This window comes from Orbicella faveolata, unplaced genomic scaffold, assembly GCF_042242905.1.
Source record: "Orbicella faveolata isolate gen_17 unplaced genomic scaffold, um_ofav_v1 contig_1, whole genome shotgun sequence".
NCBI classification, from domain to species: Eukaryota; Metazoa; Cnidaria; class Anthozoa; order Scleractinia; family Merulinidae; genus Orbicella; species Orbicella faveolata.
In genome coordinates, this window is record NW_028301536.1 from 32,816,713 (window position 1) to 32,837,330 (window position 20,618).

General features: G+C 40.1%; 2 protein-coding genes and 1 long non-coding RNA gene across 4 annotated transcripts; 1 reads left to right on the forward strand and 2 right to left on the reverse strand.

The window, feature by feature from the left end:
- Positions 1-4,082: 4,082 nt before the first annotated feature.
- On the reverse strand, positions 4,083-10,212 carry LOC110054086 (organic cation transporter protein-like). The gene is made up of 8 exons (XM_020760419.2): positions 9,483-10,212; positions 7,937-8,364; positions 6,743-6,952; positions 6,324-6,458; positions 5,810-5,904; positions 5,354-5,462; positions 4,845-5,053; positions 4,083-4,556 (listed from the first exon to the last, which is right to left on the reverse strand). The coding sequence occupies exons 1-8, from the start codon at positions 9,813-9,815 to the stop codon at positions 4,486-4,488; spliced, it is 1,590 nt and encodes a 529-aa protein (XP_020616078.2). The 5' UTR covers positions 9,816-10,212; the 3' UTR covers positions 4,083-4,485.
- Positions 10,213-12,545: 2,333 nt separating this feature from the next.
- On the reverse strand, positions 12,546-20,009 carry LOC110054205 (uncharacterized). Of its 2 annotated transcripts, none has more exons than XM_020760560.2 (2): positions 19,853-20,009; positions 12,546-13,777 (listed from the first exon to the last, which is right to left on the reverse strand). In XM_020760560.2, exons 1-2 carry the CDS (start codon positions 19,905-19,907, stop codon positions 13,302-13,304), a joined length of 531 nt encoding a protein of 176 aa, XP_020616219.2. In that variant the 5' UTR covers positions 19,908-20,009; the 3' UTR covers positions 12,546-13,301. The 2 variants fall into 2 exon arrangements, with proteins under 2 accessions (XP_020616219.2, XP_089137229.1); XM_089281103.1 differs by lacking the exon at positions 19,853-20,009 and adding an exon at positions 15,667-15,884.
- LOC110054206 (uncharacterized) lies at positions 15,934-19,703 on the forward strand. Its single transcript, XR_016205318.1, has 2 exons — positions 15,934-16,061; positions 17,517-19,703. It is a non-coding gene; the product is annotated as an uncharacterized LOC110054206 (long non-coding RNA).
- Positions 20,010-20,618: the final 609 nt, after the last annotated feature.

Consider the following 20,618-nt stretch of genomic DNA (forward strand, 5'->3'; position numbering starts at 1 on the left):
AAATATAAATAACAGTCATCAAGAAATTAAAGGTAGGCCGGATCAGTAAACACTGTGAAAAGTTGGGTTAATTATCACCCTTTTTATCGTACCATCACCGTAAAGATTATACGAACGAAAATGAGTAAAACACATTAATTTAATGTGATGAAATAATAATGAAATAACGGGCACTCTGATTGGTGGATCAAGCTAAGTTTTAAAAAGAGTGGCGTCGCGTCATTATTTCCTACATCTATTTTTGTAAAATCCGCCCCATTTGACAGGAAGTGGCGTAATCAGGACAGGTGTAATAAATAAAGCTAAAAATTGTGGAAAGTGAGTGATTTGGGTGCGATTTTAACGAAGGCATTTAGCGCTTTCAGGCATGTGTCTCAAGATATGCAGTGTTCCACAGACTTCGTCAGCTTTTTTACATGCATGAACCCTCACTGGGCTAACGAAATGTTACTTTCATATATGATTTCTTTTTGAAGTCTTTTTCGTTTTCACAGACTCACAACGTGGCCAGCTTCCAGTTCTTCCGTCAATGGACCGATTTTTTTAGTCGGGCACTGCACCGGTATCGTAGAGGTCATGGGTTCGAATCCCGTTAAAAACAGTAAATTTTCAGGCTTTTTTTCACCTCGCAACTACCAAAGCTACGATGAAAAAAGTCTATCCCGCAGTTCAAATATACATGATCTGTCATCATCACCCACTTACTTAGAAATGTCAGTTTTACTTTTTAATCAGTTTTTCGGTATAAGGCCCCCCTAATCACAAACAAAAATCAAAATATTACCATTCAAACCAACGTGGCTATTCCTAGATAGAACCATTTTCTCTTCGGATAGAACATAGGAAAGTATAGTTTTTGTTTTTAACGGTTCATAAATAATTACCACAGAGCAATATCAGCAGTTGGTTTACCATCCTTCAATGTATTAAAATATGCTAACGATAAGGTGAAGACGTGTTTTCTACTTACAGCAGGTGAAAGGTGAAGGTGAAGGTGAAGGTAAATAAATACTTAAAAACTAAATTTATGTTGTTTATGGGGAAAAAAAATAAACAAGGTACATTTCAATGGAAAGTTATGGTGCCCGATTGCGCCCAGTAGGAGATTTTTTACACTAATCAAAGTTGATGCGGTATGCAGCTATGTGATTGCAAAAGTACTATAGTGATAATCGTGTCGTAAAAACGAAGGAATTTAATAGCGAGGCTTTCTATGTTATTTTCGACTTTGTTAGTGTTTTGGCTGGCTGGTGTTGAACATCGACCTCCTTCCGCAGACAGAAAAAAAACAAAAGTGGCCGAGGGTTAAGAAGAGGAAGAAACTCTCTTCGCTCTTTCAGGCAGGACGCGGCTGCTACGCAAGTTAAACCAATCGGAATTAGGTTAAAGTAAGATATGAAAATATATGGCGAAATGAAGTTTCTTGAACGAAGTTGATTATTGTGTTTTTGTGCCAATACCTATAACAACAGCATAGCGTTCACAAAAGTAGTTAATCAAATTATAATCGTACAAGAAAAAAAAGTAACGTGTGACTTGTTTCACCTGTTGAGACAGCGGCGAGGACCAGAAGCTGAACGTTCATTTTTCGCTCCTTTTCCTGGCCGAACTAAAAGAAATAAAAACAAGCTAGTGACAGAACCTTTTATGGCAGCTACAAATCAACGTCTGAGGTATTTGTTGTCTAAAAGCGTAGTAAATTTTTCTAAAAAATCAAGCTGGCGGATTTGTATTTAAGTCATACCTGCCACTCACCTCCGAAGATTTGATAATGACCTGTTGAGTTGCACAGTGGATTGATCGGTGGCTCACTACGCGTCTTGGTTCAAAACTGTGGCAAGTTTTCACGCAAATCGAGATCCTTTCGTGTTGTTTGTTAAGAAGCGTTACGTTACCTTAGCCGTGTTCACGCACATATAACCGCTTTCCTCAAGCGTTCTGTGTTTATGTGTAAAGAAAATAAGCTTTTGACGCGGGCTTAAAGGATAATCAGACTTATTCTATAGAGCTTAAAAATGCACTTCCTTAGCTGGGTGTCGATGAAAATTTAATGCGTTTTAGTTTTTCTTGCACGTTCTACGTTTAAAAATCTAGTCTGATAACAAATCTCGATCAACAACTCAAGAACAATTCTAGAAGAAACTAATTTATTCAAAATCATATTTATCGCTGTACCACGAAATAGTTTCCGCAAGAACACAATAAAGGTGAATGAATAGAAAATTTGGATAAGATTATGATTTTTATCGAAAGTAAGGTTGCGGTTTCATTACGGTAATTCAATGTGGTTCCATTTTGGTCCCAGCACTGCATATTTTATTATTTTAATGTGTTTGTTGCTACAGAGTAGATCCCCTAACTATTAAATAGGATTCCAAGCACGTTATTATGTTTAAAACAGCTTTTCTTTCTCGCTTGTAGTTTAAAACTTGAAGGCAAAGATTTGTTTTACTAATATTTTGCTAGTATTAGCTGTAATGACATTGTGTTATCTTAGGTTTTGAGGTGAAGTCACTTAACCGACCTTGTCTTACTTCATTGAACATCAAGTCTTATTTATTATTTTCCCACGATCTTGCCAAGCCTGGATTGTAATATTGTAAAGTTTACGAGTTCCCTGAGACCACGAAGTTGTTGTTAGGCCAAGGAAAATTAATAAATATTTCAACACTCTCGCCTCTCATTAGTTTTTCATGGTTCCAGAAAGTGAACCTCGGGTGCTGTTGAAAAGGGCATGCGTAAATGCAGTTTATAATTACGGGCTTTTGTTATAATTCGCTGGAGTATTCACCAAATTATCCAGATCCTCGATACTTTAAGACTACAAAAAGTTTTTCTGAATTTGAGAATTAATTTGGTAGTCCTCTTTAGTTATTCCTTAATTAGCTTGGGCATTCCATTAATATCTGGTGGATTTTTGTTTCTTTCTTTTTTGTAGATTTTGTTGGAAGCCCTGACATACTACTACGCAACTTCGTTAAACGGTGCCAGGAGCCCATTACTAGGAGCATGCAACTCTCATACTAAGCCTATGTCACGGAATTTTTACAGACCGGTCTATTTTTGGGCTTCTTTTCCCGCGAAATCGGTAAGGAAAAAAGTGTCAGTTTTTCTTAAAGTCTTCCGGTGAAATGATGACGTCAGTTAAAAATTAAATCCGTGTTTGTGATTGGACATTGAGGTTCTTGCGGGGGTCTGAATTTGCGGTAATGATCGCTCTGTGAAAACGCCGTGACAGGAATATGGGGTAGTTGCACCACGGCTAGTGATGGGCTCCTGACGTCGCTTATTCTTCCATTTAATTTGAAGGGGAAAATGTCCAGTTGACTGGCTTCCCCGGTGTTTGCTAAACTTAAGTTTCTCCGTCTTCCTCATCGAAGTCTGCGACCTAGTATAGTTTTAAGAGTTATCCATTACCAGGAATCAGAAGCGATCCCTCTGGTAACGACGAGCCTAACGTAAGACACATAACCCTTAAAGTTCAAGGAAAGTCATATTTTTGCAATATTTGAACCTGTGGTAACGACATTGTGTCTGCTAGGTTTGAAGGTTCCATTTGAATTTTTCTGTAAGTTTTTATGAGTGTTGTTTAAATTTTCGTGCGCTACGATGTATCATTTTCCATCTTGTTTAAACAACTAAATAAATAAATACAGTATTTTATTGACCATCCCCCAATAGGGCTTTACAGGGCCAATGAAACCAAATGGTGAAAGAAATAATGCAAATGAACATAACATGGTTAAAAATCCCAACTGGCAGGAGGCAGACCAGTTGGTTATTCACAAATGTGGCCGAGGAGACTACAGCTGGTGGTCAGAGCGGGACTTGAACCCACGACCTCCGGATTTCAAGTCCGGTCTACGGAGGATTAAAGAAGCACACAACAAATGCACAAAACATGATTGGTCAGTCAGCTGCTGATACGGGGACGGCTGTAACGTGGGCTCAATTGTTTTCTTCAACGTTGATGTAGCCGTGTGGTCGCTGTTAAGACTGGCACTAGTGAAGTTAGCCGAAGATCAAATAAAGAGTTTTTAACGTAACATTATCACTCTATTACGGGAACCAAGTCACCGTCATTATTTATGCATTAATCTTTAATGTGACAACTTTTTGGAGGTTTCATAGATACATGATGCTAGGCTTTTCTCTACTCAATGAGAGATACATACTAAGAACAACGAGAAAAAATGGACACTGGTTAAGTGTCCATAAAACATATACTGCCTGGTCAAGTGTACATAAAAGATATACTTTCTTTCAAATCTGATTATTTTCTCGCCTGTAAAGAAATAAGAGAAATATCTCACGTTCTCTTATTATCAACCGGAGCAAATCCAAAACCAGCAGTCCCGGCAGCTCTCGTGTTTTCTTAGACTCAATCAATTTCGTGGTAAAAAGTCATGAATTGGAAACGGTTATCGACTGTATCTGCTTTCCTACGCACGGCTAGGCAGTTAAGGGTGCGTCTGCCGACTCCATTTACTCAGGCTCACAGGAATGCATCGATCCTGTTTCAGCGTTGAAAGCCATTGTTAACTGGTTCTCTAATTCTGCAAGGACAAGATAGAAACATAGAGGTTTGATAAAAGAGCCAGCTATAAAAGGGACTGTAAATGATTCCCATGAGCACAGAAAGAGGAGAACGACGACATTTAAAACTATAGACTGATCTAGGACTCAAGTATAAATAAAACATCAAAAGGAATTTTCAAAGGGTTTTAGTAATCGCCATGTAAGAGCAAAAGAAAATGAAAAAAATTGTCATCGATTTAGACGGCAGCTTATGCTAATATTATATATGTCGAAAAACGGTAAATACTTATAATTACATTATTTACCTTGTTCATTTTCAGAGACATCCATAACTTCAGCCGTTCTTTTTCCAAGAGTCTCCGGTAAAATCCAACAGAAAACAGCCGCAATGAAGGACAAACTGCCCATGATGGCGAATGGCAGAATGGGATTTATACGAGTCATTTGAACGACAAATGGCGAACTTGCAGCTCCAAAGCGACTGGCTACGGATACCATGCCCATTCCACTATTCCTGAAAATTATGTACGTATAATCAGACTGTGACGTCTGTTAAGAGTATCTCTAGCATACCCTAGTCAGCAGTTGAAGGCCCGTGTTGATATGTACTCGTAAGTGAGAGTATTCACCCACTATTTTGTCAAGTTGGTGACAAAGGAAAGACACTCTTATACTTAAGGGCCGTGTCCAAAAATACAATACATTGGGACACGCTCTGAATAAAGAATCCAAAAACACGAATACTCGGTGTAACCAGTCTGCTTAAGGGAAGGCTGTTCACAGTTTTAAATCACAATACTTTCGTTTTACACACCTTACAACAGTGGGGAACAACTCCGCCGAAAAAACATAGATAGCATTGAACGAGGTGGTAATGAATAACTTGCCCATCGTGCCAAGGGTCACTCGGCCTCCTATGTAACCTAGAAGTAACACAGACTTCGTGTAAATTTTACTGAAAAAGATTGTCCTACATAAACAGATTATCTCTTGTACCTTTGGCAATTAGTCTAATTGTTATTCTTCCACTATCTCCAACTAATGCTGTCTGGATTTGCTCCTTGATAGTTTTAAGGTCACATTTTTTTTGTTCCGGCTATTTGCAATATTTGTTTATTATTTGTTTATAAGTGTCCCTAACCAGGACAACAGTGCTTTTAAGCAAATGTATTAGAATACATTTGGTATTTAAAAAACATTTTGTTGCCGATGAACACATGTACCACAGTGGCCCAAACAGTGTCAAGCGAAGCTGCAAATCAAACAGTACCTTTGTTATCTGTGCCTGCAGGTATGAATGACACACACACAGCTGAAATGGCTGCAGCTATCATATGCACTACAACTGTCTTCTTTCGTCCAAACCTACACAATGTAAAATATTGAAGAGATCCTTAGCACATCAACTTTAAGTCGCCACGGTAAGGATTTTTCTCCACAAGCCACCAGCTAATCAGAACGGTGACAGAGTTGATAATACAAGATACTCTTTGAGATATAAAAATAGATGATAGCATCAAAATTCTACAATGCACTCTGAAAAATACGCCATTTGTTCCCTGCTAGGTTTGTGTAGCATGCAGAGACTCAGTAGAGGTATTTCTACTCTCCCTGGATGGGATACTAGTCCATCGCCGTTAATTCGCCCCATTTAAACACCTAGGTGGGGAGAGGCACCGTGAGAGTAAAGTGTCTAACACAACGCAATGACCACTCCCAGAAGACGTTAGGCTGTACAAATATCATGTAATCCTTTTTAAATTCACTGTTTGGCTTGTTATTACCTGTTGCAGTTGTGAATAACCAAGATGTTAGCAGGGACCTCCACAAGACTTGTCAAAACGAAGTTTAAGTAAATGCTTCCACCAAATTCTCCAGCGCTCAAAGAAAGCCCATAATACACCATTCCGTTGACAAACCTAAATTTAACAAGAACAAGAGAGGATGAAGCTTATAACTTGCTCTTCATCCTCTGCTGTCATTGATATAACTTAATATGAGCTCTTTTGGTTTTTTAGACTTCCTTGCCCCTAGTATAAATTTCCTTTTTTTTTTTCTTTTTTTCTTTTTTTGGCAAAACGAAGAGTCAAAGAGAGCGCATGAAAATTGGTTGCCGAGTCGGGTTCATCCGCCCGTTCTCCGATCCAGCCCTTAAGGTTTTTTGGCTACCTACGTAAAGAAATATTCACAGAAGCAAACAAACCAGGCATAACACTGGATTAGTGACAGCTTAGCAAGTTTCCATGACTTGAACAGTTCAAAAAATCCCTTGCTTGACTGAGCCCGAACAGGAACGTAGAGCTCTTCTTTCGGCATCTCCTTCTTATTTGCACGAGCAACCTTCTCCAGGATTTCGCGAGCTTCATCTCTCCTCCCGCTAACTAACAGCCATCGAACTGATTCCGGAATGAACCTAAAAGATTAAACTATAATAAATATGGCTGTGTTTTGGTTAAAGTGTCGGAGGTGTAGTTGAAAGAAAAGCGTCTGGTATGGGTAAAAACGAGAGGTAACTGTAAACAGAGAGTACGCTCAGAAGTCACTGACCGAAACGAAATGCTTGCGCAGCTTAGCTTGAAACTGGATATTAAAAAGATCTTAAATTTAATATTCATAGACATTCATTCACATTCTTTATCATCAACGTCCCGGTATATTACGAAATCTCAACGCGACCAGCTTCCAGTTGGCTTGAAAGCTTAGTTGGTAGAGCACTGCAATGGTATCGCAGTGGTCATGGGTTCGAATCCCGTTTAAGGAGAACGCGTTATTTTCACAGCTGCTTAAGTGGTGCACTAATTGCGATGATCCTTCATGTCTTCAGCCACATGTATAGCTACATTCCCTCAGTAGATCATGCTAGTCCATTTGTCAGCTTGCCAGTACGTAATTACAATACAGGGTGAAGCGGTACGGCGGAAATGAAAGATCTTGCTCAAGTACACTACACCGTGACCACGCCCAGTGCTCGAACCTGCATCGTTAGATCCACAGTTGAGCGCTTCGGTACATTCCAAACACTGTTAGCTGCACATATCGAAGCTACCATCATAGACAAACATTTTAACGCTAAATTGCCTTTCCTGCAAGGAGAGTGGATGGTTGTACACCATACATAATTATTCTGCTGTTACCAATCTGGGGCGGGTTGTTCAAAGCCCGTTTAATCTAACCCTGGATTAGCGAGAATTTTGATTTGAACTTCGTAACTTTTCGGTGAGGTTTTCTGTTTATACTGTTTGTCCTTCAGTTTTGAGCTTAACTAAGCTCAAACTACACAAAACGTAGGCAGTAGAAAACATTTTTATGCAAGAAAAATTAATACTTCGGTTAACTTTTAATCCTGGGTTAGCGTTAACCGGCGTTCGAACAACCCGGTCCAGGTGATCATACTTACTTCCAGAAAACGACAATAAAAATGAAGGGCGCAGACGACACAATCAGAAGGATGCGCCAGCTTCGTATGAAAAAGGCCTTCATGGCAAGTACTATGAGGGCCACTGTGAAGTAGATCCAAACAAGGGTCCCTGCCAGCGCTCTCTTTTCAGGCCCTACCAGTTCAGTCGCCAAAACGAACATTGTGATGAAGCAGCCAGCCTCGAAAAACCCGATGACAAATCGACACACGGCGACGATCCAATAGGCTTTTGCAAACGCCATGGAAAAAGCTATAACCACTACAGCCAACAGAGAGGGGAATAAGACTTTTTGGCGGCCAAATTTGTCTGAAATGATGCCAAGAACTATTGCACCAACTGCCCAGCCAAAGAACAGCATCGAGTTGGCCAACGACGCTTGAAAGGCGCGCCCACAAACCAGATCGAACTGCAAAAGGAAGAGAAAAAGATATGAATAATATTACTTTTCTTATAAGTTTCTCTGGTGATAATCCCAGCATGTGATTGCCTTGGGAAAGGATAATGCGATAGTTATTGCACAGAAGGATAAATTCATTGACTTCACGATACAATATAAAAACTCAGTCAACTTAGCACATTGCACCCGGATGCTCTAAGAGACGAAAATATTTGCAAATGTAGACGAACGGACTAAAGTCGTCTGTAGTAAACAAAGGCTTTTTCAATCCCGCATTTTTGCTCAATCCCGCCATCCCGCCTCACTCAGAATGTTTATCCTAATCCCGCCTGGTTAGAGTTTCAGTTCTCCGCTATTCGTAACCCGCAACTTGTGTTCATCATCCGGCATCCCGCCGTCGTTTTTAGAAGTATCCCGAATCCCGCCTGTCAAAATGAGCAGATCTCCCTCCTGCCGAAGTTAAAATGTCTGTCATCCTACATCCCGCCTCCAGTTTTACATTCATCCCGCATCTATGTTAGACCCTTCAGTTCATTTAAAGAACTTTTGAATTAAAAGGGGTTTACAAAGTAGTGTAACCAAAGCTAAATTGGGATCACGTAACACTTCAATAAAATTTGCAAAAGGGAGTGACAGTAATTGCGTGACTTTAGGTTTCGCGTGCAGGTATGTGTAATTACGTAACGTGTAATTACAGTAAATACAATCGGGCTCGAATATACGCGGGTTCTCCAAGATAGATTCATCAATGCTGTAAATGAACCCTCAAGTATTCATTTCAGCTATAATTTCTGTCAAAGGTAATCAATAAAAACCCTTGAGTAGTAAACACCGGGTCGAATAAACTGCGAGCCGGTCAAATAAGCGCCGCCTCTATCAGGTCAAGTTTGAATTTGTTTTGTTTATAAAGGGTGTGCGTGGGAGAGTACGAGTGTGAGGTTATTTCTGCAACAGACATGACAGGTGAATAGATCTACATCTTTATAATCATTACATAATCATAGCGTGAAAAAAGTATCCGAAAATATAGTAGTCTGAAAAGGTGTTACTGAAACAGTTTCACTGAATAGACAACCGGTGTGAAACACGGGGTGTAATTAGCTATGGAATATAAATTTACTCTTTACCTGGTTTACAATTGTGAGTTGCGGTCCGTCATACAGGTCGTAATCCGCAAATTTCCAGTCCGTTCTATTCAAAGAACATCGCCTCTCGTAGAGCGACTTGGGCTTTGTCGCCGTGCTGAACACCTGAACCGATGAGCTGTTAGTGAAATTTGCACCTAGGCATGAGGAGCTGCCTTCGACGCACATCCATGGCGGCTCGAATGCAATGAAAACCATGATGAGCGTTTGGTAGGTTATAGGAAAGATCGTAAACAGAAACAAGACGAGGATGCGTACTTGGTATGGACCAAACTGGCCGATGTGTTGTAACACCTCGTCTATATCAAGAGCCATACTCGATCTTACCGGTATTTGTCTCTCTGAGTGACAAACCGAACACGGTAGTGAATTTTTTACTAACCCTGGCAACTTGTAACTTGATATTTGCACTTCAAAACTGAACAATAAACAATGTAAAATTCCGACAGCTAAAGGGCTAAGACCATTAAATTCTAAAAAAGCTCTGAATGTGCAGGTAAACACGAGAGGTGTTTAAGCATTTTTGAGTTAGTGCGAGTCACATTTATTTTATCACGAACCACCGAGAGGACGCAACACCACGCGCAGACCTACGTGACCCTAACCTTAGGGGTGGTGTGATAAAGAAACTATAGGGAGGGGTAGTATAGGAATACAACAGGAAAAAGGTTCATGAACACCACCCCACCCCCCCTCCCATCCCCTCCGGTTAGAAGCACACACAGTTACCCATCAGTCTGTTGGAGAAAAATAAAAAAAGACCACACCCTCCCTCACCCGAGTTTAACATTATCACCACTGACCCGGGTATCACTTAGTTACAATATTGTGAAGGGAGAATTTGCCGATATTCTTAACCATAGAAAAGCCAACAGTTAGCAGTTAAGGTGGGACTTAACCTACAAACACTTAAAAACACACCATGTTTCAAACATTTTTTCGTGGCTAAGAGTTAACTCCAAACCATGGCAAAGTATAGATTCTTAAAGCTCAAAGGGCAAAGATTATGAAAAAAATATTTGTGTACCCTATAACTGTATTGTAACCTGACACCGGCTGATTAAATCTGCCACCTGCTGGGGAATGCCAGGGCTTACTTGAGAAAAGATAACTCCTACAAGAACTGATCAAAAGGAATAATTTTTACATTTTACAAAAGAAGACAAACAGCTTGCTGGGATAAGCATAGAGATTTTTGAAAAGTTAAAAGCACGTAAAATGATGACCAGTTAAATCTGATACAGAAAATCTAGCATACGTTTCAACACATAACTTTGACAGAATGCACTGGATGGAAAAGTTCTATGCTTATCCCACAGAACGTACTAAAAATAACAAATCCTGAAAATTTTAGCTCAATTGAATAAATCCTTCTCAAGATATCTTTTCTAGAAGGCGAAAATAACTCGTTTTGAGAAAACGAGCTTTAAACTTACAGTAACAGTACTTGTCAAAATAAAACTTCAATACCTTAAGATTCGAGTTCCGTAAAAAACAAAACTTCGAATTCCTTTCAGAATTTTAGGTTAAGTCCCGCCTTAAGTGAAAGTCCAATAACCATGGTAAGCAACTGCTTATATGTCCAACCCTGGAGGGCGGTGGGGGGGGGGGGGGGGGGGAGGGGGCACTGCCATATATGGGCTATATAGGTATGTGCCGCTGTGAGGGTATGGTTTTCAAGCAGTTTACTCTAGGATAGGGTATATAAATCAGAGCTTTTGGGTCTAGAATAGGGTTTCATTTTTCACAAAACTGACTAGTTGGTTGAAGATTTTATCTAGACTAAGGAAACCAGGAATTGCCACTCAAAAATATAAAAAAAAAATCAAATCAGCAAGTTTAAATTTACGCAAATCAGCCTCAACAGTGTCGATAGATGGGGGGATTTGGGGAGTTTACTCTAGTATAGGGTAGCAAAATTCAGCTGAACTAGCTCTGGTATAGGCTAAGAGTTCCAGGGTCCCAGCGGCACATCCCCACCCAGAAATTCCCAAAGTACCTCTCCCGGGCGTCCAACACCTTGTAGTGAGAAACGAGTAGTTAACCCTTTGAGCCCCAATTACGCATATATATGCGTAATTAATGGTCGTGCTCTTTGTACCACTTGTGACGTCATCAATTTAAATGTCATCAGATATTCTTTATAAGCAGATAGTAGTACTAGGCCAGGCCTTTCCGTACAATGGTCAGGTTTAGATATCGATGACATTCCGACGTCGCAAATCGAAAAACAACGTTATCAGTTTTGGTGCAGAAACGGTGGTAAAATGGTCCACTACGACTATGAGTGATCAAGGTCCATTTCTTGACTTCGCCCGTAATTAACATCCAACTTTTCACGGCAGCCAGAAAGAACATGTAACGCAAAAGGTAGCCAGTGTAAAAGGGCCGAGAAAAACAGAAAGGAAAGGGGCAACAAACAAAATTGAGAATGGTTAATGGCAAAAAAAAAAAGGTCCAAATTTTGGCTTATGCGCATGCCTGGAATTGAAATATTGCTTAATTTTGTACCTAATCCTCGAAAAATCTCTCCTTTTAGTCAAAAAAGCTTTCTTAGCAAAACTTAGGCTTATTTAGCGTCATGGCAGCTAAAAAACCTGACTAAACGGTTAAAAACGGTATTTTTTGGCGAAAGTTTGGTATTCAAAGGGTTAATAATTACGAGCAGAGTAACAGACTTGCCTATGACCATGGAATAGCCTAAACAACAATGAGCTCATTGGTAACCAATAGCGGTTTACAATTACGTACTACTTGCGTATATACAGGTGTTTTGTAAATTGCTCCTCTGTCACGCTCCCGATGGTGGTGGACCAGATTCCACGATCCGGTTTTGGTCACTAATTCTGGTTATTTTCTGGCCATGTCCTGTATATATTCTTAGATTAAAACGATTTCAGTGTTGGACCCAAGCTCGGTGTGCTGTCGGGAGCCCATGTTGATGTCCCTGAAGATAACATCCCTGTAAACAGACAGTTTTCCCAGGTTTCTAGAGAAGTGCTTTTCCAGGCTAAAACCCATTATCACAATATATCGCTCATCAGGTCACTTCCAAGTGTTTTTTAATGATGCTAAACTCAGACACATTTTATTGCTTCTTCCCCAAAAAATCATTCAATCTGAACCTTCTCTTTGGCTATAAAATTATTATTTGACGAAAACGATAATCACAACTGCTCCGATGCTACACTGCAAGATATAACAGCTATTATATACACGCGTTTATGATAAACAAAAATATCCATTTAACTTTATATGATTAAGCCATCTCCTGATGATCATGAACGGGAGAATAATAACTTAATTTTCAATTTAACTCGTTTTATTTTCGTGGGCATGTGCAATCAGTAGGAATAAATATAAAATAGCCCCCTGTCCTCTGATGAGCCTCTCCCTATCTTTATCCCCCCCCCCCCCTCCCATCCCCCCTTAAGGCAGTCTTGAAGATATATGTCTCCGGGTTCTATATAAAAGGAGCTACGTCACGTTTTGCGCATCTTAAAAAGTTTGGCCCAATTTTTTTAAGTTCGTCGTTTGCAATCCGTGTTAATGTTCTCCATCCTTAACCATCCTTGTTCCTATAAGGTTTATTATTGTCTCAGTTGTGTTTTTCCATCTTAGTTAACTGTTATTTTCAGATTTCCTTCAATTTAAAGGTAGTTTTGTACGTGGCTAAAATAACTCAAAATACCCTGACTGAGCTCCTTTAAGCTATCACGGTTATTCTATTTTGAACAGTGGATGTAAGCTATACAACAAGAACAGTCTGGGAGGCACTGAACACCTAAACCAGGGACTATCTCAGCTAAATGAGCAAATATCCAAAATCTTGCCGAGGGCAAAAACGGTCATTATCAGACCAAACGCGCTTGATGTAAAGACTGTCGAGGGACTTCCAGCTCTCGCACCAGGTCGCCGTTGGGTTGTATCTGGTTCCTGGCTTGTGCCTTCACTGGTGGTGGTGTCGACCTCCGTTCGAACGGTTGTTGTTGTTGGGGTCGGCCCATTGCAATAGTCCACGTCACAGGATGATATTGAACAGTTACGGAGACGCCCCGAGGACGACTGATTTGAACTGGCACAATAACTTTTTATGAACGGTAATGGCAAACACCTCTTCATGTATGTCTGACTGAACAACGTTCCATCCTGGCCGACTTGAGAGAACCTTGCTGTTGCACAGTGGAATGAAGAATCTCTACACTCCTCTAAAGTCTGGTTTCTTTCGCATTTCTGCTCGGAAGATGTGGCACACTTGTAACATTTAAGGGAACACGCTGTTTGGAGGAAAAAAACAACCTCAAAATTCAGATTCTTCTTACTTAATAACAGGCGATCTTGAAAATTAATGCCGGCAGGGTTTCAAAGCTATCACGACATTTTAGCAGCACAGAACGAAAAGTCTCTAACAAAGAGAGGGAAGAACCACAGCGACAACCCAATCAAAAGGAGTGTCGGATCTTGTAGACCTGATGAGTTCAAAACTCTAAATAATTGAAACCCCGCGGCAAGAAGGAGTGATTAATATAAAAGCAGATACATTATTTTTTTTTTTATAAAAATAATAATTACAAATAGGACTAAAAAGAAAGGTCAATACAAACTCAAAATGACTTGTTAAATATGAGAGTTTTCAAACATAACGCAACGGAAAATGAGCTGCTAGAAAAAAGCTAAATACCACTAATCAAGTTCATCGCGTGTTTGTATTCGCTTTGCCTATAAGGTACGCCGACGGGTATCCCAGCTAAAGCCCATTGCGTGTGCATTGAAAGACAATATTGTGAAACAACGGAAATAAAAGAATTAGGTGGGGGAATGTAACGAACATATGCTAGAAATACCGCAAAAACAGACAGTCGAAACGCCTGTCCTCTCTTCCTTTGAGTATTAGGTATGCTAAGATGCTGTGGAGATTGAAAGGCTATTTAACAAAGCGATCCCAGCGAGCTTTAGCGAGCGTTAGCTCCCTGTCTCAGCCTCGTTTCAGGCGCACCCGGCCTCGCGTGCTTTTTTGATAGAGTCACGGTTGTTTTGAATACCGGTATTGCTGTAGTTCCAAGGGGATATTAGAAGGATGGAGTGGCCGGATTGGTTAAACACAGGGTGAGGTTAATAATCTGACTAGCTGATGATGTTTAAGGATGGTGCCAGACGGCGTTTTTGGCAAACGGCGGTCATTTAGTTTGTTTTCTCCAATGTACTTTTTTTCATATAGTTTCATTTTTTAAGCGTACAAAAAATTTATGCCAAAAAATAACAATAAACCAAGCAAGGAATAAGGTTATGACATCGACATCAAACAGCAAACTTGAATAAATTGGCCGATTATTTCAAGAGCACCCCTCAAGCCGGAAGTCAACAAGTCAACAAATTGGCAGGCAGAACTTGCAGAGCATCCCCGCTGGTGCGTACCGGTTTCATTGCGAAACACTCGCCCAACCTACAGCTACAGGGTCTGAGTCGTTTAATCGATAGAGATACGCCAGATCGCCATAACAAGTTGTTCTTTTGTCTTGTTCAGGTGAAACTCGCTAACAATATTTTTCGTACAAATATGTTTCCCCTCGCGTCTAACATTCCACGGGTCAAATTTCGCACTTGCTTGTCACACAGCGAAAACGTCTCCGTCGTAGATAGAGCGTTGTTAGTGTGTAAATTTCATGCACAGCAGCTCGCTCTGTCCAACTGTTCGCCATTTTTTAGCGTTTATGTGAACTACGTTCAGTTCTTTCCTTCTGTGTAGAAAACTCTCTGACGGTCCTGTCGGAGTGTGTATTAGACTTTGCCGTATCGAAAAAATAAACACATGCACAACGCAATTAGAATCCGCTGAAACGAAAGTGTTCAAAGAAATCCTAATCGCTTTAAAAAAAAGGACTGGCAAAGTTGCTTTTATAGCAGTCAAAATTGTCTCTCTTTCATTAATTTAAGGCTGCTACTGGCATGCAAGAATCAATGGGAGTGTGATAATTCGATATTAAATATTTTGGTCCTAGTTAAGTGCCGATAGCTTCGATATTTTGTTTAGAGGTCAGGTTTATCTGGCTCAGTCTAAATTCACTGTTGCCATTGTAAGGGTTTGATGAAAGAGATCGATCAAAAGCTACCCAGCTATATCGACAATGGCGCACAATTTCTCGCTAATAGGGAAAGTCCAACTCACCATAGCCACAGAATGCGAGAAGCATGGAGATACACAAGACCGCCACACGCCAATTAGTCATCTTCGCTCAAGTCAGTAAAGCTTTGTTATCTTGTCGAATCAAGAAAGAATGCTGTAAATCTTCAGGGCTGTTGTTTACAGAGATTAATGCTTCGATTGCGCGTTACTGAAATGCTCGAAGAAGAGCTCACGCTTGACTTTTATTGGTACAAGACGTGGAAATGTTTTTACACCTCCGCGGCGCGATGTGTCAACAGCCCGCTGGCCACACCTTTGGGATCCTGACGTCATTCCGATTTAGGACAGTCTTGTCTTCGGTGTTGTCTTGCACGTCTCGCATTGGACGGATCAGTTGATACTCTTTATAGCATCATCCAAGATCAACTGGGGTTTAGGTAAGAATTTCATATTTTACAATAGTTACTAGTTACGGTAATTTTGTCAGTGTATCTTACAACACAACGTTTAGTATGTTGCTTTTAAACTGAGGATTATGACTTTGTTCCGGGGTTTGTTAAAGAGCTTATTTTGGGGTAATTGATTGTCGGGTGCGAACCAATTTTTTAAGTCAACAGTATTTGTTGTTGTAGTTAATTTTTTTTTCATTTAACATGATTAAGCAGTATGAAGAATCGGTGTCTTCGTCCATCTTCGCTCCGTCTGGGTCAAAATTCTCGGAAAATAATTTGAGAAAGATCCGAGAAAGATCCAACCAAATTAGGTGAAGTGTCACTGTTATGGTTTGAAGGAATCCATGTGAGGTGATGACATTCTGCAGGTTTCGATGACGCCTGATCGCGGATTTCTCGTGCGAAATCTTTACAGAACACCTTATTATCCGCCCAACAAGAGGAGGAATGCGTTGCCTAAAAGGATTTTTACCATCAGAAACATTGACTCTGAATTCTGGGCAAAATGACTACATATCAGCGAAAGCTTCTGGCTCTATCAATTACGTGACCAAACCCGTGTCAACCAGTGTCAACACTAAAATACTAAAATACTAAAATACTGTCCGATTACAATCGTCCTCTGACGTGTTGTTTACAAATGCACATTTTTGGCTGATAACAACTGAAGGTCGGCAACCTTGATTAGTAACGGAGATCTCGGATAATAACTTCTACATCCTTCCAGTTTCATCTTCTCGAGGGCGAGCCGACAAAAAAAGAAAAAACCCGCAGGGCCAACGTCACGAGCTGATGTACCATAAAAGGACAAACATATACGAACTGCTGTATCGCGTACAAGTGCTCTAAAATCGGATGAACCGAAAATTAATGACGTTGTACGTAGGGCCTCCTTCAGTACAGCCTGTTAGCAGGCTCTCTCTGATTGAGCCCTCCAGATGGAGCCTTTTACGTTCACAGGCTTACGTCAGTAGGGGGGTCCGTTAAACTTCGGAAGGCCTCCGTACTCTCGAAGCCATCGTCAATTGAGGACATTGAGAAGGATCGGAGATCGGACATGAAATCATGTTACGAAACTCGAAGGAGCGGCGGAAAATGAGCCTAAGGTACACAAAGGACGATCCAGGGTGTTTGCAGCCAATTCAATTCGGTTAAATTGCAGTTAATTCGGTTTAAGCCTGCGTTTCGCAAGGTAACCATTTGAAAATCTTCTACAAGAGTCAGTGATAAATAAAACTGCGAGGAACAATTCTACGATATCAAAAGCGTGGGAGTTTCGTAAAAAAAAAGATGTCACATCCCGCAAGTAGAACCAATCTTGCAGTATCGATTAAAGTAACAGTATATTTAGAAATTGCCAAATGTATTTAAAAAATGTATTGGTGTACACGTATCATCTGTTATCTCAGTCTTAAACTACTTGTCCTTTCCTGATTGCAGATTATCTCGTCAATATCAGACCTTCAATTCTGTGTCAACATAGGAGAGACTTCACATGTATTACATGTGTATATTATCATAAATATTGACACGGTTACAGAACAGTCCGAAAAAGGCTAGTCGAACCATGAGAAGGCTTTACATGATCCCCAATGAGCAAGGGATCTGGAGAATCCCAGCTTGTGGTTTAAACACTGCACCCTGAGAGACCAACCTGAGAATATGAGTTCGGATCTATACTAATCAGTGGTAGATTTCACCGGAAGTCCAGCGCTTCGGAAACGATCTAAATGATCCTTGGCAAGCTTTAATGATGAATCAGGAATTCAGAAGGGCAAATTAATGGTTTACGATGGAGTGGTTAAATTTGTTTCTGGTATGTAAAATGAGCAAAAATGGCGAAATTCATTCAGGCGGGAAGCGTGGAAACCGCGTCACTATTCGTGATTTTTCATGAGTTCTTACAGCTTCTTATCGGTTTAGCGATTCTAAACATATACTTTTGATACATGTACCGTTAGCAATTTTAAAATTCTGACTTTCGCAAAAGTAAACGACCAGACTTTAAAACTCAATGAAGTTAAATTTCATGCAAAATAAAACTGCCAAAAATAGCCTAGAAAGAAAAGGTTTGAAGATGTGAACCAGGAATATTTTCACAAAGCAGATAGGGTAGCAGAAAATGCCAAATGGCTAAAATTGGTAACTGCAAAAATAATACTAAAAAAAGACTGCTGGCTGTTACGGTTGCCTGCGATTCAAACGACATGCAGTTCGTGGAGTCCCTGGCTGTAGCTTCTTCAGCATGTCACAGCTGCTGAAAACCCGGCAGGTTTAAAACATCACCAGGCGAAAGAAGACGAACGACGAACCGTCAAATTATCAAGGTCATCCCTCGCTCATCATCCAAGATTGAGCGAAATATCCTCTGTTTTTCCAGCTGTTCGATATTATTGATCATATTCATACAAACTGCGATAAAGCATAGGTTAGGTCAGGAAGAGGAAAAATGTATTTTTTCCTGTTGAATCATCATTGAGTTAAGTCTCTAGGCAGTGTTTGTATTGTATGTTGTAGTTTGAAAGCAGATATGAATTAATTAAGAACAAATCGATTCTGATCCAGGAGCCGTACGCAATCTGTTACAATGGATAAAAATCAGAGAACTGTTGACAGAAACTGGTCTGTTAACCGTTCCCGCCCTCCCTGAGCGAAAGAGTAGATAGGGCGGGAAGATGAGAGACCCTGGAAACGAAGTTGGGAACCCCTCACCCGGGTAAGGAAGTCGGGGACCCCACAGTGGGAGTCAAATAATTTCTCCTTGATCTGATCGCAGTCTACTCAATATTCTGTTTTCTTTCCGTTGAAAATCCCTGCCGATTTTCATAAATTATGTATTTTTCGGGATCTTTCATTTTCATACTTTGTCTGCTTTAAGAGTCGTTGCGGAGCTATGAATTTATCATGAGGTCCAATAACAAACACTGAAAGTAAAAGTGTTTGTTATCTGATATTTTAACGTTATATTAAATTATCGGCGAGGCTTTTGCTCAGTAATCCATGGTAACTGGCGAATAAGCAATCTAACTTCCACCGGCTGAGGGACACAAATAACTATTTTTGAAAAATGAATGGATATCAGTAAACATTCAATTTTCAAAATAGCAACATGACAGGCGAAAGGAATTCTATAGAAATAGAGAAATATATGCCTTTATGATATATATAGCTAGTAATATGCGGTAAAGTTGAACTGAACACGTCTGTATGCAAGCAGTCCATGTATGACCATGTATAGCCAAGACATCAAAATAGCGTGACCTCAATGAGCAAGTGTGACTCGCCTAGCTTAAGTCACGCATTCTCTGCATTCTTGACAATCAAAATGAATGTGGATTCCTTTCGTGCACACTATTGATATAAATTCTTACAACTTTCTTAACAGTTTAGAAAAAGCTTATTTCGTGACAGAGTGAAAGCTCATTTGTACTAAATTGCCTTCTATTTGTTTTGATCCGCGTAATGTTCCCGGTAACATGTTCCACACTTTGCATACGAAGAATGCTCCATCGCCCATCGCTATTTTTTTTCGATTGAAAGCCAAAGCAATTAGGCTCATTTGTATGCATGTATGAGTGACATGTTTGTAGTGATTCTGTAATGAAAATAAATTGACTTCAACTTGGATTATCGGTGTTGGCCGGTACGGAAAGCAGAAAGCACTCATTCTTTTCCGGTAACAGGTTACAATCCAACTACTTCTTTGCGACTCAGGACTCGGCCTTTTTCTATCGTGACATGAAGGTTTCGTTTCTACTCCTTAAGCTCACACTTACCTAATGGAACCAAGATGAGGATCAGAGGAATTGCAATTCTCGTCAAATTCGACATGTTTCTTGTTTCTCTCCGCCTTCCCTGTCGACGTTGTTAAATGACGCTGGGAAACTAAGAACGTTGCGCTGCAAACGTTGTGAGGACACGAAACAGGTGACTGTAGTCCGGAAGAACTCAAAATTGGTGTTACTCGGTAGAAACGTCAAAAACCCATCAAAACAGGTTATAAATAATTTTAAACCCCGCAATCTGATTGGCCAACTTTCTGAGCACATGATACAATAGCTGCCATGCCAGTAAGATGCTGCTTCATACCATCTATAGACATGATGGATTTTACAATGTTTAAAAATTGAAGCTAATTTCAATTCAGTCATTAGAAACGGTGTGGCTCGACTTTGGTGTTGATAAGCCCCAGTGAGCAATACACCTATCTTTTACCCTGAGGCTTGGGGACAAATAACAGAAACAAAAAACAAACATTTTTTCATCCCTCAGTCTCGATGTGATTTCTTTCGTTTTATTCCCCAAAACCTCGGAGTCAAGTTGGAATTTTAATATTTGAAAATTGGCTCAGCGATGTTTATGCATGAAAATAATACAGTATTTCGTTAACGAGGGGGAGGTAGAAGTTCAACCGATCGTAAATTATTTCCGGCAAATTCGGTGATTTCAAACTGCATCAGGGCTATCATAGTTTGATCGTGGTTTGTTCGTAAAATCCGATTTTACCTGATCCTGAAACTCGCAGAGACCTGATGTTCAAAC

Bases quoted from the DNA above. Each gene is read 5' to 3' on its own strand.
- LOC110054205 (XM_089281103.1), bottom strand. From the start codon at position 15,727: ATGACTAATTGGCGTGTGGCGGTCTTGTGTATCTCCATGCTTCTCGCA. The intron at 13,778-15,666 runs GTGAGTTGGACT...TCCTCCAAACAG, and splicing joins TCTCGCATTCTGTGGCTATG to CGTGTTCCCTTAAATGTTAC.
- LOC110054086 (XM_020760419.2), bottom strand. From the start codon at position 9,815: ATGGCTCTTGATATAGACGAGGTGTTACAACACATCGGCCAGTTTGGT. The intron at 8,365-9,482 runs GTAAAGAGTAAA...TTCCTTTTGCAG, and splicing joins AACTCACAATTGTAAACCAG to TTCGATCTGGTTTGTGGGCG. The intron at 6,953-7,936 runs GTAAGTATGATC...TTAATCTTTTAG, and splicing joins TTTATTGTCGTTTTCTGGAA to GTTCATTCCGGAATCAGTTC.